This window comes from Pithys albifrons, chromosome 3 (assembly GCF_047495875.1).
Source record: "Pithys albifrons albifrons isolate INPA30051 chromosome 3, PitAlb_v1, whole genome shotgun sequence".
NCBI classification, from domain to species: domain Eukaryota; kingdom Metazoa; phylum Chordata; class Aves; order Passeriformes; family Thamnophilidae; genus Pithys; species Pithys albifrons.
The window spans coordinates 1,851,484-1,878,119 of NC_092460.1; the positions used below are offsets into that span (position 1 = coordinate 1,851,484).

The 26,636-nt window shown below is 54.7% G+C and overlaps 1 protein-coding gene across 3 annotated transcripts in view; it reads left to right on the plus strand.

Moving 5' to 3' along the window:
• The window catches only part of SUMF1 (sulfatase modifying factor 1), a 34,429-nt gene that overhangs the window by 835 nt on the left and 6,958 nt on the right, over positions 1-26,636 (plus strand). For 2 of the 3 annotated variants that reach the window (XM_071550197.1, XM_071550198.1), the window contains exons 1-7: positions 3,563-3,784; positions 4,700-4,873; positions 7,733-7,807; positions 20,884-20,966; positions 23,937-24,059; positions 25,106-25,220; positions 26,034-26,147. In XM_071550197.1, the coding sequence (XP_071406298.1) occupies positions 3,575-3,784; positions 4,700-4,873; positions 7,733-7,807; positions 20,884-20,966; positions 23,937-24,059; positions 25,106-25,220; positions 26,034-26,147 (894 nt within the window). In that variant the 5' untranslated portion in view covers positions 3,563-3,574. Of the gene's footprint in view, positions 1-3,562; positions 3,785-4,699; positions 4,874-7,732; positions 7,808-20,883; positions 20,967-23,936; positions 24,060-25,105; positions 25,221-26,033; positions 26,148-26,636 lie in introns of those variants that run through there. The other variant, XM_071550199.1, reaches the window with a different exon arrangement.

The window sequence follows — 26,636 nt, forward strand, 5'->3', positions numbered from 1 at the left end:
CTCCAAGCCCTGTCCAGCCTGGCCTGGGACACTCCCAGGGCTGGGGCAGCCACAGCTTCTCTGGGCACCTGTGCCAGGGCCTGCCCACCCTCCCAGCCAGGAATTCCTTCCCAATCTCTGATCTAAACCTACTGTCAGTTTGAACCCATTGCCTTGTCCTGTCACTGCACGTTCTTGCTCCTTGCCAGGTGCCACTTCAGCCTGTAGAGCAATAATATGTCTGACACTTACAAATGGGATTTCAGTCAAAAGGAAAATGTCTTGCAAAAGATTTTTTTTTTTGCTATTGGAGAACTTTGTTCTCCTTTTTGAACCTTATTCTGCTCCATCCCTACCTTATTTTTAGCAATTACAGAAATTCTACATTAGTGAAAGACATTAAGATGAAGTTTGACATCTTTTATTTGCTTTTTATTTGTATTATCTTGTTTAATGCTGTCAAATTTGCAACTAATTATTGAGTTCTTTGGCCTATTTTGGATGGAAAGGGCTCAGCCTGCAGGGTGGGTTTGCAGAGGTTCAGCTGCACAATGAGCAGCTCTGGAAGAAAAATGAGAGCAGAAGATATTCCAGTAGGATCAAACTGCCTCCTCCTGCTCATGGCTGGTCTTCCTGATCAGGGGGATGATCACAAAAGCTTCCTGTGGTTAGTGAGGTCCCTGCCAGCCCTGAGAGATGAAAAGCACTCCTGCCAAAGGCTGGGCAGCACCTCAGCTCTCCCACAAGGGCTGGGGAGTCTCTGATTCCCATCCCATTTCAGTACCAGGGAGATCAGAAGCTCGGGGTGCTCTGAGGGTGAGGAAAGAGAATAATTAAAGCCTGTGGAAGAGCCGAGCTGGCTGAGCACAGACATGATCAATAAATGATCCTGGACCAGCAGACGCTCTCCCAGGTCCTCAGGATCACAATCAGGGAGTTGGATGTTGCTCAGAAGCAAACTGTGATTATTTCATCTCATCTCCAGAGAGAGGGAGGAATATAAACCCTCCTGGTGGAAGCTCACAAATGATGCACAAAAGAGCTCTAGAAAATGAGCCGTGAGAACAACAGAGCTGTCCCAGTTCGCTGGAAATCATCTGATTTTTCAGAATTCCATCATTACACAGCCAGCATCCCATGGCTTTAATAAGGCAAAGTTCTCCTGGCAGACTGTTTTCAGTTCTAGAAGTCTGTAGAATGTGGATTCCTACATTTTGCTGCCATTTCAGTAAATCACGTTGCGAATTTGGACGGAGAAAACGAGTGGGATTTGGTTTCCATTTTCAGACTCTTTCCTTGCCACGTGGGGCAAAGATCCTCATGCCAGTTTGAAAGGAATATTTACATTCTGTGACCCTGAAGCACCAAGGGTTGGCTTCATCACCGAGGTTGCATTCCTTTGTTTTCCTGCACTCTGATGCTTCTCTAAAGCAGAAGGGACTAATGATGGCTAATTGGGAGCCATCCCTGCCAGCTCTGCCGTTGTGCCCACAGTGAAACTGCACAGAGCAAACCCAGCTGAGTGCAGCTCCTCTGAGCCTGGCACAAACCAGGCAATAAACCCCCCCCTTCGCTCTGCTCGTGCTTCTCCTTCTTCCTGTACCAGCAAAAATGGCATTATTTCAGATTAGTGTCCCCAGGATGAATGCAGAGTCCTTTCAGGGCAGGATCCAGAAGCTCCTCTGTGCTGAGGAGCTCCCACAGAAAGTAAAGATTTACATGAGAGACCAGCAGAGCTGCAGCAAACCTGGGAAAATGAGGGAGGACCAGGGACTTGGCAGCTCCCTGATGCAGCAGGGATGGACAGCTCTGGATGGAGACATTCCCACGCCTGACCTGCTGGGCTTGCACATCCCCACTCACCTGTCTGGGCACACCTGAGCTGAAAACTCCTGTAGAAAAGCCCAGATCAGCATTAGCAGTGTTTGATTTCACTTGGCAGGTTTCTCCTTCCCCCTCCAGGGATACTTTCCCTCCCCACCTTGCTGGGTTTGCCCTGAAACTGGTTGGGTCTTCCTTTCAAATCGAAATTCCAGATTACTTTGGGTTGGAAGGACCTCAAAGCCCATCCCATCCCACCCCTGCCATGGGCAGGGACACCTCCCACTGTCCCAGGGTGCTCCAAGCCCTGTCCAACCTGGCCTTGGACACCTCCTCACTCCTGGGGAGGGAAATCCATGTGATTTAACCCTGCCTGGACTATAAACCCTTCCAAACAGCACAGGCAGTCCAGCCTGGGGCGGGTGACACGTCCAGGTGGGGTTGGGGTGGCCCCAATGGGTTTGGGATGACTCCAATGGGGTTGGGGTGGTCCCAGAGGGGTTGGAATGACTCCAGTGGGGTTGGGGTGGTGTCCCAGTGGGGTTGGGGTGGTCCCAGAGGGACTGGGATGACTCCAGTGGGGTTGGGGTGGTCCCAGAGGGGTTGGAATGACTCCAGTGGGGTTGGGGTGGTCCCAGAGGGGTTGAGATGACTCCAGTGGGGTTGGGGTGGTCCCAGAGGGATTGGAATGACTCCAGTGGGGTTGGGATGACTCCAGTGGGGTTGGGGTGGCCCCAGAGGGGTTGGGATGACTCCAGTGGGGTTGGGGTGGTCCCAGAGGGATTGGAATGACTCTAGTGGGGTTGGGGTGGTCCCAGAGGGATTGGAATGACTCCAGTGGGGTTGGGATGGTCCCAGAGGGGTTGAGATGACTCCAGTGGGGTTGGGGTGGTCCCAGAGGGGTTGGAATGACTCCAATGGGGTTGGGGTGGTCCCAGAGGGATTGGAATGACTCCAGTGGGGTTGGGATGACTCCAGTGGGGTTGGGGTGGCCCCAGAGGGGTTGGGATGACTCCAGTGGGGTTGGGGTGGTCCCAGAGGGATTGGAATGACTCTAGTGGGGTTGGGGTGGCCCCAGTGGGGTTGGGATGACTCCAGTGGGGTTGGGGTGGTCCCAGAGGGATTGGAATTACTCTAGTGGGGTTGAGGTGGTCCCAGAGGGATTGGGATGACTCCAGTGGGGTTGAGGTGGTCCCAGAGGGGTTGGGATGGTGTCCCAGGTGGGCTTGGGGTGACCCCAGAGCAGGAGACTCCACACCACTCATTTTACTTTGGGCACTGGAAAAGAATCCCATTTATCACCCAAATGACAGGAATTTTACCCCTGGCCATGACCCCACCAGACCTGGAGGATGGAAGAGGCTGCAGCTGCCAGGGCTGCCCTGCAGCAGTGGCTCCAGCCATGCCATCACTGTGTCCCCAGCACATCCACAGAGCCTCCAGGGTTGGAAGGGACCTCTGGAGATCACCCAAGGCAGGGTCACCTGGAGCAGGTGACACAGGTGGGGTTGGGATGTCCCCAGAGAGGGAGAATCCACCCCCTCCCTGGGCAGCTGTTCCAGGCTGTGCCACCTCCATGGAGAGGAGCCTTTCCCCATGCTGAGGTGGAACTCGTGGTGTTTCAGTTCATGGCCATTGTCCCTTGTCCCGGTACCACCCTGGTGGCATCCCCGGAGATGTTCCCGTGGATTGATGGAATCCCCTCCCGGGGCGCGGCCCCTTTAAGGCGGGCCGGTCACGTGACCGCGGGGAGCCACGTGGCCCCGCCGCCAACATGGCGGCGCCCAGTGTGGCCTGGCGCTGGCTGTGCTTGCTGGTGGGACTGGGAACGGGACTGGGAACGGGACTGGGAACGGCGGGGGCCGCCGACACCGACACCGACACCGGCAGCTGCGGCTGCAGCGCCAGCCGGGCCAACGGGGACGGGCGGGAGGAGGCGGCGCGGCGCTACTCGGCGGCGGCTGCGGGCGGCGGGCACGGGCCGGTGAGCGGCGGGCGGGGGTCCCGCGGCCTCAGGGGGGGGGTCCCGCGGCCTCAGGGGGGTCCCGTGGCCTCAGGGGGTCCCGCGGCCTCAGGGGGGGGGTCCCGCGGCCTCAGGGGGGGCGGTCCCGCGGCCTCAGGGGGTTCCCGTGGCCTCAGGGGGTCCCCGTGGCCTCAGGGGGTCCCCGTGGCCTGAGGGGGGTCCCGGCGGCTTCAGGGGGAGCTGGGGGTGTTCAGCCTGGAGAAGAGGAGGCTCAGAGGTGACCTCAGCACTGTCTGGAACTGCCTGAAGGGAAGTTCTGGCCAGGTGGGGGTTGGTCTCTTCTCCCAGGCACTCAGCAATAGGACAAGGGGGCACGATGGGCTCAAGCTCTGCCAGGGGAAATTGAAGTTGGAGAGCAGAATGAAATCCTTTGCAGAGAGAGTGCTCAGGGATTGGAATGGGCTGCCCAGAGAGGGGGTGGATTCCCCATCCCTGGAGGGTTTGAACCTGAGCTTGGCCGTGGCACTGAGTGCCATGATCTGGTAAAGGGACTGGAGTTGGACCAAGGGTTGGACTTGATGATCTCAGAGGTCTTTTCTAACCCAATCCATTCTATGATTCTGTGATTTTACAGATGTGGCACTGAGTGAGAATCCACCACATCTTGATCCAACCCTACTGTGATCACCAGCCCAGGGCACTGAGTGCCCTGGGCTGGTGATCACAGTGGGGTTGGATCAAGGGTTGGACTTGATGATCTCTGTGGTCTTTTCCAACCCAATCCATTCTGTGATTCCCAGTCTGTGCTGTTCATGTTGTGCTGTGTCAGAGGAACCCTCCTCAGAGCAGAGACACCTCAGACAGGAGGACTGAGACCACTGTGAGCCTTCCCAGTCTGTGACATCCCCAACCTCTGGGGTGCTGTTTGCTCTGCAGATGGTGGCCATTCCAGGAGGGGTGTTCACCATGGGCACCCAGAACCCTGAGATCCTGCAGGATGGGGAAGGCCCTGCCAGGAGAGTCCACGTTGGGAGTTTCTACATGGATCAGTATGAGGTCAGCAATGAGCAGTTCCAGAGGTTTGTGAACTCCACTGGCTACGTGACTGAGGTAAGGCCCAGGGGCTCCATCCTGCTGAGGAAATCCCCACTAGAAACTTGTTTTCTTTTTGCAGGATGTCACAGTAAAGCTTGGGAATGGTGCACTCAATTATTCCTGGTGTAAGTCTGGAGAGAAGGAGCTTCTTGCCTGGCTGCTCTGGTGAAAGGGTTCCTGTGTGTGGTGTTATGTTAATTAGTGTCCTGTTTAACATCTTTAGTGATGATTTAGATGAGGGGATTGAGTCCATCAGCAGCAAATGTGCTGATGACACCAAGCTGGGAGGGAGTGTCGACCTGCTGGAAGGCAGGAGGGCTCTGCAGAGGGATCTGGAGAGACTGGAGAGATGGGCTGATTGCAATGGGATGGAGTTCAATAAGGCCAAGTGCAGGTCCTGCCCTTTGGCCACAACAACCCCCTGCAGCGCTCCAGGCTGGGCACAGAGTGGCTGGAGAGCAGCCAGGCAGAGGGACCTGGGGGGACTGAGGGACAGGAAGCTCAACAGGAGCCACCAGTGTGCCCAGGTGGCCAAGAAGGCCAATGGGATCCTGGCCTGGATCCAAACTAGCGTGGCCAGCAGGCCCAGGGCAGTGACCCTTCCCCTGGACTCTGCCTTGGGGAGGCCACACCTTGAGTGTTGTGTTCAGTTCTGGGCCCCTCAGTTCAGAAAGGACATTGAGGGGCTGGAGCGGGGCCAGAGAAGAGCAACGAGGCTGGAGAAGGGACTGGATGTGGCACTGAGTGTCCTCTGAAACACCTCCAGGGTCAGAGAATCCACCATGTCTTGATCCAACCCTACTGTGACAGAGTATCCAGGGTCAGAGAATCCACCATGTCTTGATCCAACCTCACTGTGATCACCAGCCCAGGGCACTCTGTGCCCTGGGCTGGTGATCACAGTGGGGTTGGATCAAGGGTTGATGATCTCAGAGGTCTCTTCCAACCCAACTGAGAAGAGCAACGAGGCTGGAGAAGGGACTGGAGCACAAGTGCTGTGGGGAGAGGCTGAGGGAGCTGGGGGTGTTCAGCCTGGAGAAGAGGAGGCTCAGAGGTGACCTCAGCACTGTCTGGAACTGCCTGAAGGGAAGTTGTGGCCAGGTGGGGGTTGGTCTCTTCTCCCAGGCACTCAGCAATAGGACAAGGGGGCACGATGGGCTCAAGCTCTGCCAGGGGAAATTGAAGTTGGAGAGCAGGAAAAAATTCTTTGCAGAGAGAGTGCTCAGGGATTGGAATGGGCTGCCCAGAGAGGGGGTGGATTCCCCATCCCTGGAGGTTTTTCAGCTGAGCTTGGCCGTGGCACTGAGTGCCATGATCTGGTAAAGGGACTGGAGTTGGACCAAGGGTTGGACTTGATGATCTCGGAGGTCTTTTCCAACCCAATCCATCCTATGATTCTATGACACCTGAGCCAAGGCCTTTCCTGCAGCCCACAGGTGGCTGAAGGTCTCTGGGCAGGGTTTTGGGTGGCTTTGCTTGGGGTTCTTTGACCTTTGAGTCTTTGTGCCAGTACAAGTAGGTTGGATTTGCCTCATTTTGGAGGAACAGGCAGAGGGATCCAACCAGCTGTGGTGGCCAAGGAACCTGCAGGGTGGAATATCAGCTCCTGGCTGAGCTGACAGCAGAGTCCTGTGCCTGGGGAAGAGAGAACAGCAAGTCTGAGGACAGTTTTGTGCATGTTTCTGGGAAGGAGGGGCCAAGGAGTGTGGCATGCCCAGGCAGAAGCCACCTGTGCCTGGAGCTCTGCTCCCTCCTGGCATTTTCTGTTCCTGCACAGCTTCTCTAGAGCCCTGAGAGCCCTTTTAGGCAGATGAAGGCTCAGGAATGATCAGGTCTCCAAGGAGGCACTCTGTGAATCCACTTGATGAACTGGTTCTCATGTGGAAGGCAGGATCCTTCTGCTTGGATGAAGGGCTGCTTTTATCTCTATTTCTGTTTCTTAGCTCAGTAATTATGTAAAAAGTGGAGCTGGAACAGGGTTTGCTTGTTGCAAGCAGGGATGAGCACGTGTGTGGTGGTGTTTAGTTGTGGAATCACAGAATATCATGAGCTGGAAAGGACTACAGGGACCATCCAGTCTGACCCCTGGCTCTGCACAGACACCCCAACAATCCCACCCTGTCCCCAAACAGTCCTGGAGCTCTGGCAGATAGAACAGAATAGATAAAGATTATGGTCAGGTGCTAAAATTTCTTGTTACTTGGGTGATAAAGGGGATCCTCCTTTCAAACTGTGCCTCTGGAAGAGCTCTGGATGTGCAGGAACAGCCTGTGAGGGTCATTCTCAGTCTTTCAATGCCTAAAGTGAAGTGAACAAATTCAGGACAAATCTGTTGAATTCTCACAACATGTTTTGCTTTCCAGGTGAATCAATTCACTCAGAGTTTTTTGGTATCATGTCCTGTGACTCACTGAAATTGTTGCTATTTCTTGTTTCTTTTGGCTTTTTATAATGCTGGATGTAATAACTGAGTTACTTTTAATTCTCCAGTTGTTGTAGCAGCACTTTAAACCTTGATAAGGGAGCAGTAAATGACAAGGCTTGTCTTTTATTGTGATTCCCAGTGAAACCCAAGAGAAATGAAACATGAATTGAATGAGAGATTATTGACTGTAGTATTTGAAAGCAATAGGGATAATTGGAGCTGCATTTTTAATTAAGAAAAGGGAAAACAAGTGCAGAATGTCTGGGAGGTGCCACCTGCCCAGGGGCTGCTGAACAGCAACATCCTCTTCTGTTCCAGGAGAGCTTCCTTGGAAGAGAACTCAAAGTCACTTAGAATTTCCTTATTTTTGATAAAACAGAGCCATAAATGTGAGTGGGATTTTAAGAGCATTCCTTTGATAATGGTTGAATTCTTTGTTCTTTCCCCAGGCAGAGAAATTCGGCGACTCGTTTGTGTTTGAGGGACTGCTGAGTGAGGAGGTGAAGGCTGAAATCCACCAAGCAGTGAGTGATCCAGGGTGACACTTCTGGGCCATCCCTGGGCTGGCTGTGCCAGGAATTGCCCAGGGATACCCAACCTGTGTGGTGTCCCCAAGGCCAGGGACAGAAAGGGGGTTAGGGAGGGTCTTTGGCCTGGAGTCACAGAGTGAAGTGGGGAGGAGTCAGTCTGTTCTCTGTCCTCTTTCTTTCAACAATTAAAATTATCTTCTCCTGATTAGCCAGAGTTGGTATCAACCCCTTCTTGTCTCTCTTTGCCCCCCAAGGGGGAGGTTTGGGGCTGTGGTCAGTGGTGCAGCTCCAGGGCTGCTGCTCTGTGTGATGCCTCCAAAGTTCCCCATGCCAGGAGTGGCTGTGCAGGGAAGGAACAGGAATTCCTGTGGCTGGCACACCGTGCCAGTGCCCTCGGGAATGCTGCTGGGACACCCAGCCAGTGCCCTCAGGGATGCTGCTGGGACACCCAGCCAGTGCCCTCAGGGATGCTGCTGGGACACCCAGCCAGTGCCCTCAGGGATGCTGCTGGGACACCCAGCCAGTGCCCTCAGGGATGCTGCTGGGACACCCAGCCAGTGCCCTCAGGGATGCTGCTGGGACACCCAGCCAGTGCCCTCAGGAATTCCTGTGGCTGGCACATCCAGGCAGTGCCCTCGGGAATGCTGCTGGCACACCCAGGCAGTGCCCTCAGGAATTCCTGTGGCTGGCACACCCAGGCAGTGCCCTCAGGGATGCTGCTGGCACACCCAGGCAGTGCCCTCAGGAATTCCTGTGGCTGGCACAGCCAGGCAGTGCCCTCAGGGATGCTGCTGGCACACCCAGGCAGTGCCCTCAGGAATTCCTGTGGCTGGCACACCCAGGCAGTGCCCTCAGGAATGCTGCTGGCACACCCAGGCAGTGCCCTCAGGAATTCCTGTGGCTGGCACAGCCAGGTAGTGCCCTCAGGAATTCCTGTGGCTGGCACAGCCAGGTAGTGCCCTCAGGAATTCCTGTGGCTGGCACACTGAGGCAGTGCCCTCAGGAATTCCTGTGGCTGGCACAGCCAGGCAGTGCCCTCAGGAATTCCTGTGGCTGGCACACCCAGGCAGTGCCCTCAGGAATTCCTGTGGCTGGCACACCCAGGCAGTGCCCTCAGGAATTCCTGTGGCTGGCACACCCAGGCAGTGCCCTCAGGAATTCCTGTGGCTGGCACAGCCAGGCAGTGCCCTCAGGAATTCCTGTGGCTGGCACACCCAGGCAGTGCCCTCAGGAATTCCTGTGGCTGGCACACCCAGGCAGTGCCCTCAGGAATTCCTGTGGCTGGCACAGCCAGGTAGTGCCCTCAGGAATTCCTGTGGCTGGCACACCCAGCCAGTGCCCTCAGGGATGCTGCTGGCACAGCCAGGCAGTGCCCTCAGGAATTCCTGTGGCTGGCACACCCAGGCAGTGCCCTCAGGGATGCTGCTGGGACACCCAGGCAGTGCCCTCAGGAATTCCTGTGGCTGGCACACCCAGGCAGTGCCCTCTGAGGCCCAAACTGAGGGGGTAAATGCCACATCCCCCCGAGTTCAGACAGTGAGGACAGTCTGTGTCTCTGCTGTGGTGACCACTCTTGCACAGGTGCTTTTCCAGGTAACTACAGGCAGATATTCCCAAGAAATGCCATTCCTGTGCCAGGCCTGAGCCTGTAGGACTCCTTACGTTGTGCATGGCTGAAGTTCATGGTGCTTTCTCCTCTCTGGAGCAGGTTCTGTGTCCTGTGCTGCTGTTCCAGTCCCTTCCATGGCCCTGGGGCATCTCCCTGGTCCTGGGGAGGGCAGTGCTGCTTTCCCTGGATCCACCTTTCCTCTTGAGTGGAACTGAATTTGCTTTTAAATGACACAGAAGTGCTGCAGCAAATGTCCCTGCCCTCTCCTTCTGTGCTGGATGTGCTGCTGAGCCTTTCTCAGGCCTCATTCACCTCCTCCTGAGCAGGTCAGGGGACCTTTCCACTCCTGCTAATTAAGCAGATTATGTCTTGTCATCCCCTGGGTGAATTGATCTGCTGTGAGCACAGGTTTGGACACAATGAGAGGTCCCTTCCCATCAGAATCACCCCCAGCTCTGATGGGAACAGTTTGATTTTTGCCCTCAAGGGGCAGATGAGGTGGGAGGTTCCAGAGAGTCCTGAGTGTGGCAAAAACGGGTTTGGGTTCCTCCTGCAAGGAAAGGGAGGCCACAGGAGCAGTTTGTTGTCTTTTGATTCAGGACTGACATTTGTGTGTACTGGGAGAGGTAAGAAGATTAAACTGGAGTTGCCAGTATTAACAAAACTGCTGGTAAATCCATCCATGGGTTTATTCTACCTTGGTAAAAATAATAACAAATGAAAAATGGGTGGCTCACACCATTCATATTGATGCCATGAATGACCCTTCCCCTCAAAAACAGGACTCTGAGCCACGTTAGTGCAGGGTAAGATAAAAAGTAAAGGTCCTTTAATATCCCAGGCCTACAGCCCACAGGAATACAGGATGACATCCATGTGTCCCAGTTCTTGTTTCCATGGCTTTTATAATAAGATCCCTCCAATCATTGCTTTACACATTTCTCAGTCCAGCCCCAGTCCCACCCCTGGTCCAACCCCTGGAATTGGGTCTGGGGTCATCAAGACCCTCTGTCTTCATCAGCTCTTCTTCCTCAGGCACACAAAGGTCTCTTGGAGTTCATCCAGTTCTGGCTTTTGGGTCACTCTGACCTGTGTTTATGTTTCATTCTGTGGGTCTCTGATATCCTTCAGCTCTACCTTGGAAAGGAGTCTGAACAAGATTAATTAACTAAAGGAATTTGAGCTCCCTGTTCTGGGACAGGGGTAGTGATAGAAAGGCATTAAACTGTTAGAAATATTGACCCTCTAAAAATCCACAACTACTGTGTTCCTAAAATCTACAAAATGTGAAAATCAGGAATCAAAAACCCCTTTGGCATCACATAGCAGTCAATATTGGAAAAACTCTTCCCTGTGTTGTTCTGTGCTGCAGAAATCCCCCAGTCAGGCTCTCTGTGTTGAACACCCTCAGGAATGCTGCTGTAAGCTCAGCCCTGGCTGTTGGTGAGTGTTGGGAGCCCCTTTCCTGGGTGTGTCAGCTGCAATTCCCAGGGTTGCTGCTGTAAGCTCAGCCCTGGCTGTTGGTGAGTGTTGGGAGCCCCTTTCCTGGGTGTGTCAGCTGCAATTCCCAGGGTTGCTGCTGTAAGCTCAGCCCTGGCTGTTGGTGAGTGTTGGGAGCCCCTTTCCTGGGTGTGTCAGCTGCAATTCCCAGGGTTGCTGCTGTAAACTCAGCCCTGGCTGTTGGTGAGTGTTGGGAGCCCCTTTCCTGGGTGTGTCAGCTGCAATTCCCAGGGTTGCTGCTGTAAGCTCAGCCCTGGCTGTTGGTGAGTGTTGGGAGCCCCTTTCCTGGGTGTGTCAGCTGCAATTCCCAGGGTTGCTGCTGTAAGCTCAGCCCTGGCTGTTGGTGAGTGTTGGGAGCCCCTTTCCTGGGTGTGTCAGCTGCAATTCCCAGGGTTGCTGCTGTAAGCTCAGCCCTGGCTGTTGGTGAGTGTTGGGAGCCCCTTTCCTGGGTGTGTCACCTGCAATTCCCAGGTTGCTGCAGTGCCACAGGGCTGGAATGGAGCCCAAACAACTCTTTTGGGGAGGGTTTTCTGCAGTGCTTAGAAGGAAACTTCCTCAACCATAACCATCAGCAGGAAAGGCAGACATGATATCAATGTTGGTGTGTAATTACAGCAATACTGAAAATCCCTCCACCAAACTGAAGGTGCTTCTCCTCTGCCTCAGTGGCCCAGAAGTGTTTTGATAAGGATTTTCTCCAGTTGAAACACAGGGATGCAAAGTGCAGATGTGGATTTAGGGGAGGAGCAAAGGGGCTGTGGATTTTGGAAGCAACATCCCACAGGCAGTGAAAGAGTTGGAGAAAGGGGGAAGTGGAGATGCTGAACTGAATAATCCATAACATAACTAAGGAGCTGTGTGTGTCTGTTGGGGGTTTGCTCTGCTTGGCCACTTCATCTCCTCCAGTTCCCAAACCAGATAAATTTATCACAGAGCCCCGAGACAGCTGAATGGGAGGGAGGTGGGGCTGGGGAAGCAGGAGCAGGATTGGTGGGGCTGTGGGTGTGCCTTTCCTGGAGCTGAGGTGGGATCCCAGAGAGCCCCGGGCAGGAATGTGGGCTGGCCTGGAAAGGGAAGCACTAAAAAGGGGTGTAGCAGCCAGTGATGGAATTGTTGGAGGTTTCTGGGAACTCAGGTCTCAGTTTTGGCCCTTTTTTTGTGGTGGTAACATGGCAGAGAGGGAGAATTGAGCACTGTGCCAGAGGAGGGTGGCACTGATGGAGCTGGCAGGGGCTTGCCTAAATACAGAGGGGCTTGTGGGGTGAAAGTCCTTTGAAGCCAAAATGTTTGGTTGGTGTGGGCTTGAGTTTTGAAAGCTTCACATCTTAAATCCTTCACGTTCAGCCTGGAGAGGAGAAGGCTCTGGGGAGACCTCAGAGCCCCTTCCAGGGCCTGAAGGAGCTCCAAGAGCTGGAGAGGGACTTGGGACAAGGGATGGAGGGACAGGACAAGGGGAATGGCCTTAAACTGAAGGAGGGTGGATTTAGATGGGATATTGGGAAGGAATCCTTCCCTGGGAGGGTGGGCAGGCCCTGGCACAGGTGCCCAGAGAAGCTGTGGCTGCCCCAGCCCTGGGAGTGTCCAAGGCCAGGCTGGACAGGGCTTGGAGCAAAGCACAGCTCAAAGCAGGGCATGGCCTGTGCTCAGGCTGGGCATAAATCTGTGCACACCTCATTGTCTTAGAGCTCCTGATCACTTGGGGATTGGAAAGAATGAGCAGCTGGAGTGCAGGGTTGGATTTGGCTGGGAAACACTTCAGGGGTGTCTGCCTTCCCCAGGAGTATCAGTGCCTCAAAAGAAGCTGCTTTGGATTCCAAGAGTTGCACTTAATGAATCTTACTGGATTTTAGCATCACATATTTTTGGTTATTTCTCTTGGAGGATTGACAGAGCTGTGAAGTTTTACACTGTCTGAACTGAGGCACAACGACCTTCCCTTATGCAGAGGAAAAGGTCCCTTCATAAAAGTAAAGTGCTGCTTTCTAATTAAGTCTGAAGTATTTTCTCTAATTGATGACTTAAAATATATTTAGTTTTTATAAAGCTACTGCCTTTCCTTTCTGTGCAAGGTCAAACTACTGTAAAACACTGGGATTTAAGGCAAATAATATCAGTGTTCAATGTTAAACAAACCCCCTTGTTGCTTTTGTTTCTGAGGGAATGAGGGAGGCCAGGAACCTTAGCAAATAAGAGTGAAACAGATTCTTCTGTAATTAGAGCTGTGGGGGAGCTGGGACTGTTAATTGATGGAATAAACAGCCTGGGAATTGCAGCAGCTGGGAAAATGAGGTATTCCCTGAATCCCAGGCTGGTGGGGTGGGGAGGGGCCTCTGGAGATGCTCCAGCCCAGCCCCTGACAGGGGTGGCAGTCCTGGCAAAGGACAGTCCCACCCCCTGTGTGCCTGTGAGCCCTGTGGGGCTGGGCAGGGGCTCAGTCCATGCCCAGCTTCCCAGCCCTGTTCCCTGTGCATCCCTAATCACAGCAGGTTTGTTCCCTGGGATGGCACAAGTGGGAATTGCAGCCCCACTGTTGGCTGGGGGTCCCTGGTGCCATCCTGGCCATCCTGAGCAGGTTTTGGGAGGGCCCTCCTGCCCCCAGAGCTGGGGCTGCCCCTGCCAGGCTGTTGGCACTGCCCCTCCTGCAGGATGGGCTGCTCCATGGAACTGGAGCACTGGGGAGGGCACCAGGAACCTCTGGGGGGCCCAGAGTCTTCCCTTGCCTTGGCAAAGGGCTGCAGACCCAGGGGGAGCATGGCATGGCTCTGCCTTGTCCCCAGCTGCCCTCGTGGTGTCCTGGGCTGGCTCAGAGCAGGGGCTGCTCTGGCTCTGCCCTCCTGGACCCCCAGGAGGGAGCACAGCCACCAAATCCTGCTGGGAATGTGCCAGAACAGCTGCTGCCTCCTGCCCCTGGCACTGCTGCCCATCCCACAGCCCAGCCCTGCGGGCAGCTGGGGGTGCCCTGGACCTGCTCCCATGCCAGGGGGAAGGAGGTGCCACAGGGACCCTTGGAACGGGGAGAGAGGGCTCTGTCCTGAGTGTTGGTGAGGGAAGAAGTTTGGAGGTTGCTGGGAAGGCCCCTAATGCTGTTTGAGGAAACAGGTGGGAAATGGTTTGTTGCCCAGAGAAGCTGTGGCTGCCCCAGCCCTGGGAGTGTCCCAGGCCAGGCTGGACAGGGCTGGGAGCACCCTGGGCTGGTGGGAGGTGTCCCTGCCCGTGGCAGGGGTGGGATGGGATGGGATGGGCTTTGAGGTCCTTCCAACCCAAGCCATTCTATCATTCTGTGATTTAACCCCATCCCTGGGAGTGTCCCAGGCCAGGCTGGACAGGGCTTGGAGCACCCTGGGCTGGTGGGAGGTGTCCCTGCCCGTGGCAGGGGTGGGATGGGATGGGATGGGCTTTGAGGTCCTTCCAACCCAAGCCATTCTATCATTCTGTGATTTAACCCCATCCCTGGGAGTGTCCCAGGCCAGGTTGGACAGGGCTGGGAGCACCCTGGGCTGGTGGGAGGTGTCCCTGCCCATGGCAGGGGTGGGATGGGATGGGCTTTGAGGTCCTTCCAACCCAAGCCGTTCTATGATTCTGTGATTTAACCCCATCCCTGGGAGTGTCCCAGGCCAGGCTGGACAGGGCTTGGAGCACCGTGGGCTGGTGGGAGTTGTCCCTGCCCATGGCAGGGGTGGGATGGGCTGGGATGGGCTGATCCTTAAGGTCCCTTCCAACCCAAACCACTCCAGGATTGTACTTGTGAGCAGGACTGCACCTGCCATGGTTTCTGAGGGACAGTGACAGTGGCTCCCCCACTCCCAATAATTATATTTATTTCTTAAACTCCCCTGCCCAGCTAAAAATGTTCTATTTTCTGTCAGCTTCTCTCTTCAGTACTTCATTAATCAGCTGCTCAGGGTTCAGGATATGGCTTAGGGGAGGAAAAACTGACAGAGATTTGTGTGGATCTGCCTTACATGGATAAAATAAAGCCTCATCCAAAAATGATGTTCTTTACTGAATAACCAATTTTTTCTCACATCCTACCAGTGGCAGAAAGATGCTTTTGGAATTTAAAGATGTGCAGGGCTTAACACCATCTGAGTCAGACAGATGTGGTAACTTCTGAACTGAAGGGTGTGTTTCTGCTCAATAAAGGATTCCTGAAGTCTTTTCCAGACTTTGGCTCCTTTTCACTCAATCTCTTTTCAGACAGTCAGTTCTGAAACTACTGAAGTTCTTGCTCTGCAGTAACTTTGGCTTCTTCCAGCTGTGTTTGTTGACCCAGTGTAAGGCCTTATTGCATCAAAATAGCATTCAGATGCTGAAGCACAGAAAAAAATCATGTTTGGTGCTACATGTCTGGACAACAGCAGGAATTTGTCATCATCTTGTGGGCCTGCCTTGAGGTTAAAATGTGCAGTTTGGTTATTTCAAGGGACTTTGCTGCATGTTAGAAATGCTGGAGTTGGAGCCAAGATGAGCTACTTGGTACAGTTTATTTTTGGTAGTTTTTCTAATACATGAATCTGATTTGAATTTGAGATTTGGAACTCAAGTGGGGGTTGTTGTTCTGGAAGTACCACACTAAGACTTGTTTTTAGGGTTATTGGGTGGGTTTTGAAGGGTACCCCCCTACTGCAATACCAAACAGGGTAACACTGATGGTGAAACTCACTGTCATGTCCCCCCCTCTCATTCCTTTTTCTGTGCATATTTAAGGAGGAATTTTCCTCAAGACAATTGTAAAGTAGTTTAAAAACCTTGAAATCACGAGTTAATGGAGCAATTAAAGTTAGGCTACCCCAGCCTACTTGGAGAGGAGAAAGGGATCCTTAGAACTTTGTGCAGGTTGGCAGTGGGAGGGGAGGCTTCAGCTCTGCACGTTGGCTGAGTGGAGAGCAGAGCTGTGGGTTGGGGGGAGCTGCAGTGCCCTGGTGTGTGTTACCACAGGGGCTGTGTGTGCCAGCCTGTGCCACAGCCCAGCAGTGAGTCCTGCAGGGTAACCCGGGCACAGAGCTGCAGTGCCCTGGTGTGTGTTACCACAGGGGCTCTCTGTGCCAGGCTGTGAGTCCTGCAGGGTAACCCGGGCACAGAGCTGCAGTGCCCTGGTGTGTGTTACCACAGGGGCTGTGTGTGCCAGGCTGTGAGTCCTGCAGGGTAACCCTGGCACAGAGCTGCATCATCCCCCTGGTGTGTGTTATCAGAGGGGCTGTGTGTGCCAGGCTGTGCCATCAGAGCAGTGAGTTCTGCAGGGTAACCCGGGCACAGAGCTGCAATGTCCTGGTGTGTTATCACTGGGACTCTCTGTGCCAGCCTGTGCCAGCCCAGCAGTGAGTCCTGCAGGGTAACCCGGGCACAGAGCTGCAGTGCCCTGGTGTGTGTTACCACAGGGGCTGTGTGTGCCAGGCTGTGCCAGAGTCCTGCAGGGTAACCCGGGCACAGAGCTGCAGTGCCCTGGTGTGTGTTATCACAGGGGCTCTCTGTGCCAGCCTGTGCCAGCCCAGCAGTGAGTCCTGCAGGGTAACCCGGGCACAGAGCTGCAATCCCCTGGTGTGTTATCACTGGGACTCTCTGTGCAAGGCTGTGCCATCAGAGCAGTGAGTCCTGCAGGGTAACCCGGGCACAGAGCTGCAATCCCCCTGTGTTACCACCCTGGGCAGACCCAGCCAATCCTCTGTGCCTCCTGGGAACACCTCCCTGTGCAGGAGCAGCTGTGTGAGGATTGCAGGGTTAACCTGGGGCAGGTGCCAGGCTGGCAGAGGTGCCCAAAGGGAAGGGCACTGCCCTGAATCCGGGATCTCTGCTGCTGCTCAGACAGGAGGAATGTGCTGGCAGTGCCCAGAGTGTTTCAGGAGAACACCGAGGGCTGTGGAAGTAACTAAGCTCCTTAGTGGCAAGGGAGGGCTTTGCTGTATAACATCTCTGCCTAATTAGCTCTTCAACTAATTAGATTTAGAGCAATTAAAAGCTTTAAAGGCTTGTGGGAAGTGTTGTGGAAGGACTGTAAGTTCAGGTACACGAGGAGCAGCTCGGTGGGTGTTCAGCAGAGCCAGGGGTGACTTGGAGAAGTTTCCAGCTCATTGCTGGGGGTTATCCCTGTCCTGGCACTGGCTGTGCCAGTCCTGGAGGCCGTGGGTGTTGTGCAGGGCCTGGCAGCCATTGGGTGCTCAGCTCAGCAGCCCCAGGGGCTGTGCACACACACTGCTCTCATGTGGAGACACGGCCTTTCTCTCCGTTTAAAATAAACCATTCTGATTGAAAGCATCTGCTTTTGCATCACAGAAATGCTGTCCAAAAGCTGAGTCTTCCAAAGTGTAAATCTTTGCAGTCTCCTGCAGAGATGTTTTTATCCAAAAGCCAGCAGTTTAATTTACAAAAATGTGTTGTGCTTAGAAACTATCAGGATGAAATCTTACTCGTGATCTTTCAGATTTTATCTTTAGCAAATGTTCTGCTGCTCTTTTATTTCCCATAAAGAGCTTTAAAAAGCTAATTTTGGATTCCTGTCCTGTCTTGAGCATAGTTTAAAGGTCAAACATTAAAATAGGCAGGGAATTGGTTAAAGCAGGCTGGTTTTAAGTCTTTTGGCTGCAGGGTCAGTTTAGCAGCTCAGTCACTGAGGCTTTGGTGCTGTGAGAGTGGCCCAGAGTAGCCAAATGAAGGTCCAGTTTGGGGGTTTGAATGCTCAGAGCTGGGGGTCATACTGAGACCAAATATTTCCCATGCTTTGTGCAGGGGGTGGTGGCTCTGCTCGTGGGGAGGATGTCCTGGGCTTTGGCACAAACTGAGCCAGAGCTGTGCTTGGCAGTGCCAGCTGATGTGCTTGCCATGCTGGGGAGGTCAGAAAGGGTCCTTAGAAAGTGTCAGCTCTTCAGTTGTGTGCCTGGAGGGTCCCACGAGGGGCAGAGCTCATGGACAGACCATCTGGGGCAGCAGCAGGCTGAGAGCATCTTTATTTCTGTGCTGCTCACACTGATGTCTCCTCTGCACTCCCTTGGGAGGGGGAGTGTCCAGCCCTGTGTGGGGGTCTGCCCAGCCTGGAGAGCCCCCTGGGCACCCACAGCTGTTCCCCAGCCCCTGTGTGGGGTCTGCCCACCCTGCAGAGCCCCCTGGGCACCCACAGCTGTTCCCCAGCCCCTGTGTGGGTGTCTGCCCACCCTGCAGAGCCCCCTGGGCACCCTGAGCTGTTCCCCAGCCCTTGTGTGGGTGTCTGCCCACCCTGCAGAGCCCCCTGGGAATCCAGAGCTGTTCCCCAGCCCCTGTGTGGGTGTCTGCCCACCCTGCAGAGCCCCCTGGGCACCCTGAGCTGTTCCCCAGCCCCTGTGTGGGTGTCTGCCCACCCTGCACCCCCCTGGGAACCCAGAGCTGTTCCCCAGCCCCTGTGTGGGTGTCTGCCCACCCTGGAAAGCCCTGGGCACCCTGAGCTGTTCCCCACAGCCTGGGGGCTCCTCAGCTTTGCTCCAGCAGTGCTGTGGCTTTCAGGGAGCCTTTGCACACCCCGAGGTGCTGAGGGCACAGGGGGTGCTGAGGGCACAGGGGGTGCTGAGAGCACAGGCAGTGCTGAGGGCACAGGGGGTGCTGAGGGCACAGGGGGTGCTGAGGGCACCGGGTGTGCTGAGGGCACAGGGGGTGCTGAGAGCACAGGGGGTGCTGAGGGCACAGAGGGTGCTGAGGGCACCGGGTGTGCTGAGAGCACAGGGGGTGCTGAGGGCACAGGGTGTGCTGAGGGCACCAGGGGTGCTGAGGGCACAGGGGGTGCTGAGAGCACAGGGGGTGCTGAGGGCACAGGGGGTGCTGAGGGCACCAGGGGTGCTGAGGGCACAGGGGGTGCTGAGGGCACCGGGGGTGCTGAGGGCACAGGGGGTGCTGAGGGCACCGGGTGTGCTGAGGGCACAGGGGTTGCTGAGGGCACAGGGGGTGCTGAGAGCACAGGGGGTGATGAGGGCACCGGGTGTGCTGAGGGTACCGGGTGTGCTGAGGGCACAGGGGGTGCTGAGGGCACAGGGGGTGCTGAGGGCACAGGGTGTCAGGGAGCTGTTCCAGCACAGGCTGATCAGATGCCTTAAAAACAGTATTTGTGCATTGGCAGCACCTCTCTTGCTTCTGTTTATTTTCCTGCTGAAACATCCAAGTGGGGGACTTGATGTGCAGTTTGGAGCAGAGTTTTCCTGACAATTTATGTGTGTCTGGGATGTTTTTCTCTCTCACACAGGTAATCACATGTTAAATGTCCCTCACTGGGGAGGATTCAGCCTCCCCCCAGGAGCTGCTGTTAAAATTGAGTGCCCAGCCAGACCCTGGGGCTGCTGAGCACCACCTTGGGCTTTCCTGTGGAGGGTTTGATGAGTGGAAGGATAACAGTCCTGGCACAATTCCTGCCTGTGGGAATAACACTTGAGACAGTTGGTGTAGCAGCACAATAAGGAGAAGTGAATAATGTGCTTCTGCCACCTCTGTGGGGCAGCAGGGGGGACAGAGGCTGCTGGAGGAACACCTGGGTCTCAATTCCAGGACTGACCAACTCTGGGTTGTTTAACTTCTGGAGCATTCCAGGCTTGTTTCCTTTGATTTGTGTTCTTCACAGCCATTATCTCTGCAACAGGAGTATTTTGGAAGCAAACACTCGAGCTGCTGGAATAAACCCACTCTTGGAGTGGTTTTCTGCCTCAGTGAAAGGCCCCATTATTAAGATAAGTATTTCTAAGTGAATGTGAGTCAGAACAGAACAGTTAAGCACAACCTCCTCTGCTTTGAAGTAGGCTTAGTAGATGAAATCCTTAAGGAATGTCTTCCAGGAAAAACTCTCTGGTGTTGAAGAACCAAATTTGGGACTTTGGGTTAGGGAGAAGTGCTCCCTGTGTGGATTGTTCCAGAGGATTTTGTCTGTGTGATGCTCAGCAAACCAACTGAGAGGAGGAAAAAAAAGGAGAACAGGCTTCATGCTTCATTTCCTTTGTGTGGTTCTTCTGTCTCCACCTTCTGGAAGCTGAGAGCAAATAATTCCAGATCAGCTTTACTGGGTTAATGACCTGGAAAACAAACGTGTCACAAGCTGCGTGTTCTGACCCTGGTTAAAGGGCATTGCCAGAGGGCTGGCTCAGTTGTGCCAAATCACTGAATTTAGGGGGCAAATAATTGGGATGAAAATGCTCTACAAGCCATAATTGTAATTGTTTTAATCATCTCTGTGGAATGTCAGAGTGAAATCAGCCAGGAGGTTTGACCCCCACAGTCCAGAGTGGTTTGGGTTAGAAGGGACCTTAAAGCCCACCCAGTGCCACCCATGCCATGGGCAGGGACACCTCCCACCAGCCCAGGTGGCTCCAAGCCCTGTCCAGCCTGGCCTGGGACACTCCCAGGGCTGGGGCAGCCACAGCCTCTCCCCGTTTCTGGTGTGACTGCTGTGGAACTGTCGTTGTGAGAGAGCAGAGCCAAGTGCAGGGTCCTGCTGACCTCCCCCACCACCCCCAGGCGTTCTGGGCATGTTTTAGGGGGCAAGAACTGAGAATTTCAGAGGTCTGTGGTCCACCACAGGGGTGGGCTGAGGGCTGGGCCCTCAGAGAGAGCAAATGTGCCTTGTCTGAGACCTGCAGGGGAGGAAGTGGAGAAGCAAAGGGGGGCAGGCAGAGGGCAGTAGTTCAGAGAAGAGTGCTCAGCATTTGGTCTCACTCTTGCTTGGTTTGGGGTGGTTTCCTTGTGCTGTGCCATACCCTGGGTTATTCCCTGGCCAGCAGTAATTTAAAGGGCACCAAATGATCCTCTTGGTCCATCAGAGAATGATCTGAGTGTTGGAGGAAGGTGTGGTAACAAGATGACCTTTCAGGTCCCTTCCAACCCAGATCATTCTTTGGCACTCACAGGTCAGGTGGCTGCAGGCAGAGCCGTGAGCTGTCACTGAAGGCCCTGGTGCTTTTCCAGAACATCCTTTAGCTGGGAATTGCTCTCCTTCCCTGACCATTCCTGTCCCTTGCAGGTTGCAGCTGCTCCCTGGTGGCTGCCCGTGAGAGGAGCCAGCTGGAAGCACCCTGAGGGGCCTGGCTCCAGCATCTCCAGCAGGTAAGCCACCAGCTCACCTGGGCACTCCTGGAACTCCCACCTGGAATGGGAGGGCAGTGGGGGGGCTATTCAGTTCCCAGTTTGCTGCTGCCTCTGGGATTACTTTCCCATTTCCTGCCTGCAGTGTTTGTGGTCATGTGGTCAGTGATGTAGGAGGGTTTCATAGTCTGTAAGGACTCTCCACCCAAGGGAAATTCTGTATATCAGCAGGTCTTTGGAGGTCAGAACCTTCAGAGCAGATCTGGTTTTGGGGAGGAACAGTGACCATCAGCTGCCTGCACACTGCAGGAGTCTGTGTGGTGTGTCCTCTTCCCAGGGGGATTTACAGCCTCTCTCTGGCTGCAGAAGGCTGAAGAGTTTTGTGCTTTTTATTGTATTCTGCCTTGGTGGGCCAGTGGAAAATCAGTTGTGACTTTATCTGGGGCCTCTGAATGCTTTGGAAACTGTGGTTTTCTTACAGTCAGTGCCATGTTTTGCCTGCATGAATCCTGTAACCTGCTGATTATGTCTGTGCAGCCCCTTTCCTTTCTGAAGTGGAATGAATTTTGGGCCTAGAAAATGAAATTGCTGCCTTCATTTGGGACCTCTCACATTGCAACTGCTCCTCTCACTAGGCAGGTGTCAGTAGAGTTGGCACTTCATCAACTAGTTAAAGTTTCTAAGAGCAGTTTTGAAATAAAGTCTGACTCTCTAGCCTAGATCTGGTTGTGTTTGAGTCCTCTAAGGACAGGGCTATGTTAGTGCACCATCATCTGATGGCTGAACTGCTCAGTAACGAGTCCAGTGTGATCTCCAAGGGCAAGGAGAGAATTATCTGAGGCAAAAATAGAGCTAATAGCTGGAGGCATTGTTAGGGGGAGCCAGGAATCGAGGTCAGAGCAGCAGACAGGAGCTGGAAACCTGCCATGGAAATCGAGTCTTGGACAAGTGTGGGGCAAACCTGACCTGGCACAGCTGCTGGTGAACTTGCACGTGGAGTGGCCTCCTGGATTGGCAGGGATGAAGCTCTGGCCTCTTAAATGGGGCCGGGAAGAGAAGTTCACAGAAGTCCTGTGTCTCCTGGACCAGTCCCTCAGCTCTGGGAGTGTCTTGGTCTGTGGCAGGCTTGGATGGGGAGGAGCCTCCTGCAGAAATGCCTGGGCATTTTATTGTCTCTTTCTGGAGAAAGAGAGCAGGATTTTAAGGTCAGTCCTGGAACCAAACCCAGGAGAGATGGGAGCTTTTGTGTGAACTGTGAACTGCCTGAAGCACCCAAAGCAAATCACTCTGGGGATAAATTTCTGCAGTCTCTTTCCTAGACTGAGTGCTGATGATGTGAAGAAGGGACTCTCCCTCATGTCACATGCCCCTCAAAACCCCCCAGCTGCCAGCAAGAAAAGAACCCTCAGCAGAGAGAAACAGGAGTAAGAGCAGTCACCACTGGACTGCAGTGGACATTTTCCTGCTGAGGATCTTGGCTTCTGGCTAAGATGCTCCTTGCCAGGCTGGTTTAACCGTGGTGAGCTCAGGCCTTTGGTGCCTTCCTCTGGGTCCCTGAGCAGCCACAGGGTGTGGGAAGTTCCCTGCTGGCTCCTGGTGCAGCAGCTCCTGCGATGGGACTGTGAGAAGGCACAACCCACGAATGTCTTTAACTGCAGAGCGTGATGAGACAAACACAAGTTAATCCTGTTCTCTTCCTTGGTTTCCTCTCATGGCTGCATTTCCCTTCCAACATCTTGCTGCCTTCCCTTGAGTAGCTTTCTCCCTGTAGAATCCTCTGGTGCCTTGTCCAGCTGTGCCTTGTCCCAGCCGTGCCTTGTCCCAGCCATGCCTTGTCCCAGCCATGCCTTGTCCCAGCTATGCCTTGTCCCAGCCGTGCCTTGTCCCAGCCGTGCCTTGTCCCAGCCATGCCTTGTCCCAGCTATGCCTTGTCCCAGCCATGCCTTGTCCCAGCCATGCCTTGTCCCAGCTATGCCTTGTCCCAGCCATGCCTTGTCCCAGCCATGCCTTGTCCCAGCCATGCCTTGTCCCAGCTATGCCTTGTCCCAGCCATGCCTTGTCCCAGCCATGCCTTGTCCCAGCCGTGCCTTGTCCCAGCCGTGCCTTGTCCCAGTCGTGCCTTGTCCCAGTCGTGCCTTGTCCCAGCTATGCCTTGTCCCAGCTATGCCTTGTCCCAGCTATGCCTTGTCCCAGCCATTCCTTGTCCCAGTCATGCCTTGTCCCAGCCATTCCTTGTCCCAGCCATTCCTTGTCCCAGCCATTCCTTGTCCCAGCTATGCCTTGTCCCAGCCGTGCCTTGTCCCAGCCATGCCTTGTCCCAGCCATGCCTTGTCCCAGCCGTGCCTTGTCCCAGCCATTCCTTGTCCCAGCCGTGCCTTGTCCCAGCTGTGCCTTGTCCCAGCCGTTCCTTGTCCCAGCTGTTCCTTGTCCCAGCCGTTCCTTGTCCCAGCCATTCCTTGTCCCAGCCGTGCCTTGTCCCAGCCGTGCCTTGTCCCAGCTATGCCTTGTCCCAGCCGTTCCTTGTCCCAGCCGTTCCTTGTCCCAGCCGTTCCTTGTCCCAGCCATTCCTTGTCCCAGCCATGCCTTGTCCCAGCTGTGCCTTGTCCCAGTCATGCCTTGTCCCAGTCATGCCTTGTCCCAGCCGTGCCTTGTCCCAGCCGTGCCTTGTCCCAGCCGTGCCTTGTCCCAGCTGTGCCTTGTCCCAGCTATGCCTTGTCCCAGCTATGCCTTGTCCCAGCTATGCCTTGTCCAAGCCATTCCTTGTCCCAGCCGTGCCTTGTCCCAGCCGTGCCTTGTCCCAGCCGTGCCTTGTCCAGCCGTGCCTTGTCCCAGCTATGCCTTGTCCCAGCCGTGCCTTGTCCCAGCCGTGCCTTGTCCAGCCGTGCCTGGTCACCGCCATGTGCCCTCCTGGGGTGCCCCACTGTGCTCGTGCCATGCAGCTGTGCCTGCCCAGGTGCCCTGAGGAGCTTGTGCTGTTGTTTTGTTGCCCAGGATGGACCACCCTGTGCTCCACGTGTCCTGGAACGACGCCGTGGCGTTCTGCTCGTGGGCAGGGAAGCGGCTGCCGACGGAGGCCGAGTGGGAGTACGGCTGTCGAGGGGGCCTGGAGAACAGGTACTGCCCCACTGTGCCCTGGGCTGGGCTGAACTGGGCTGAACTGAGCTGTCCTGGGCAAGGAGGGGCCTGGAGAACAGGTACTGCCCCACTGTGCCCTGGGCTGGGCTGAACTGGGCAAGGAGGGGTCTGTAGAACAGGTAGTGCCCCACTGTGCCCTGGGCTGGGCTGAACTGGGCAAGGACGGGTCTGTAGAACAGGTAGTGCCCCACTGTGCCCTGGGCTGGGCTGGGCTGAACTGGGCAAGGAGGAGCTCTGGGGGGGGGTTTGCTGCCCTCAGTGTCTCCTTCCTGTGCAGGGAGAAATATCCCTGTCACAGGCAGGGACTGGGTGGAGAGTGGGCTGAGAGCAGCCCTGGGGGGAAGGATATTGGGGGTTTGTGCATGGGAAGCTCAGCAGGACTCAGCACTGTGCAGTCACAGCCCAGAAACCCCCTCAGTGCTGGGCTGATCCCACAGGGATTCTGCCCCTCTGCCCCCTCTGTTCAGGTGAGACCCCCCTGCAGAGCTGCTCCAGCCCTGCAGCCCAGCACAGGCAGGACATGGAGCTGCTGGAGAGGCCAGAGAAGGCCCTGGAGATGCACCAGGGCTGGATCCCTCTGCTCTGGAGCCAGGCTGGGAGAGCTTGGGGGGGTCACCTGGAGGAGAGAAGGCTCCAGGGACACCTGAGAGCCCCTGGCAGGGCCTGAAGGGGCTCCAGGAGAGCTGGAGAGGGACTGGGGACAAGGGAGGGAGGGGCAGGACAAGGAGAATGGCTTCAAACTGAAGGAGAGCAGGGATAGATGGGATATGGGGGAGGAATCCTTCCCTGTGAGGGTGGGCAGGCCCTGGCACAGGTTGGGCAGAGAAGCTGTGGCTGCCCCAGCCCTGGGAGTGTCCCAGGCCAGGCTGGATGGGTTTTGGAGCACCCTGGGCTGGTGGGAGGTGTCCCTGCCCATGGCAGGGGTGGGATGGGATGGGCTTCAAGGTCCCTTTCCACCCAAAACTGTGATTCTGTGTAACACTGATGTGTAATTCAAGTCCTTGCCAACTGCTGTGTCTCTGCAGACTCTTCCCCTGGGGGAACAAACTGCAGCCCAAGGGCCAGCACTACACCAACATCTGGCAGGGGGAGTTCCCAACCAACAACACTGCAGAGGATGGGTACAAGGGGACTGCACCTGTAAGTGTCTCACAGACAATCCAGCACGTGGAAATGAGCTAAATCTCCCTCAAAGGAAGGTCTGTTCAACAGGATGAGCCCTGACTGTTCATCCCTGCACCCTTTCACTGCAGATTTTAAGTTGTATTTCACTGCAGGCTCCAGCATTACCAGGGGACATTTTTCAAGCTAATTGAAAAGTAAAGATTACTTTCATTTTAACTTCTAGTTCCTCTCAAAGTGACCTCTTTTCCCCCTTCCCAGTCACTTTGTAAGCAGAAGTTGAAATACTTTCCTTTTGGCACTACAGTTTGGTGAACTCAAATATCACTCAGTAGTTGAAAAGAAATTAAACTTCTCTCTTTGGGCCTGTCTGATGTAACAAACAGTGCAGTTTTAAAGGCAGTCAACAATGTGAATGAATTATTTATGGTAGTTAAATAAGTCCAGAAGTTGCCTCAGTAGAGGAGTCTGCAGAGTTGGCAGCCACTGCTTTGCCCTGGTGGGAAGGGGGGTCTGGAAGCTGTAACTGGGGCCAGGTCACTGGTGCTCCAGCAGGGCTTCCCTTGGGAGGGCCAGTCTGCCCAACCCACAGCTGTGTGTCCTGCTGCAAAAGAGGTGCTGAGGACACAGAGAGGGACAACAATCCGTTGTTTCCTCCTGTTGTGTTTATTTGGGACACGTGAAAGTGTTACAGTCCTGCACTACTGATTTGGTGCCTGCTCTTGAGGCAGCAGCTCCTCAAATGCACCTTCAGCAGCCTGGTCTGAGGATCAAACCCCCTTTTCACACTGAGTGGGTGCAGAACTGCCTGTGTGTCCATGTCCTGTGCAGGTCACTGCCTTCCCTCCCAATGGATATGGGCTGTACAACATCGTGGGCAACGCCTGGGAGTGGACCTCGGACTGGTGGGCAGTGCAGCACTCCCCAGAGGAGCTTCACAACCCTGTGAGTGTGTGTGAGAGGCACAGAACCCCCTCTGGCTGCTCCTGGAAACCCTCCTGCTCGCTCTGTGTCCCTGGGGAGCTGGGGAGTGTCCCCAGAGCTCATCACACTGCAGTCACTGTGCTCTGCTGCACTTGGTTTGTCTGGTGGTTATTCACTGTGTGTGCACACCCAGGCAGCCATTGAATGCTTCCAAACTGGCAGCATATTCCATGAATCAAGAATTGATGGAGTGAGTTCTTTCAAAAACAGGAAGGTTTTTAGTTCATGGAGGTTGCTACAAGCTGGAAGACTTTTGCCCCCACCAGGTAGAGAACAAACCATCATAAATTATCCTTATGGGTTGTGGGATTTTTATTCTTGGTAATTACTGTGAATGCAAAGCAATCAGTTCTGACAAAAGCCAAGAATCCATGTGCAGAATTCCATCCATTCCTTGGGACCAATCCCCAGAACACCTCGAGTCTCTCCAGTACCAAAAATCAGCTTTGG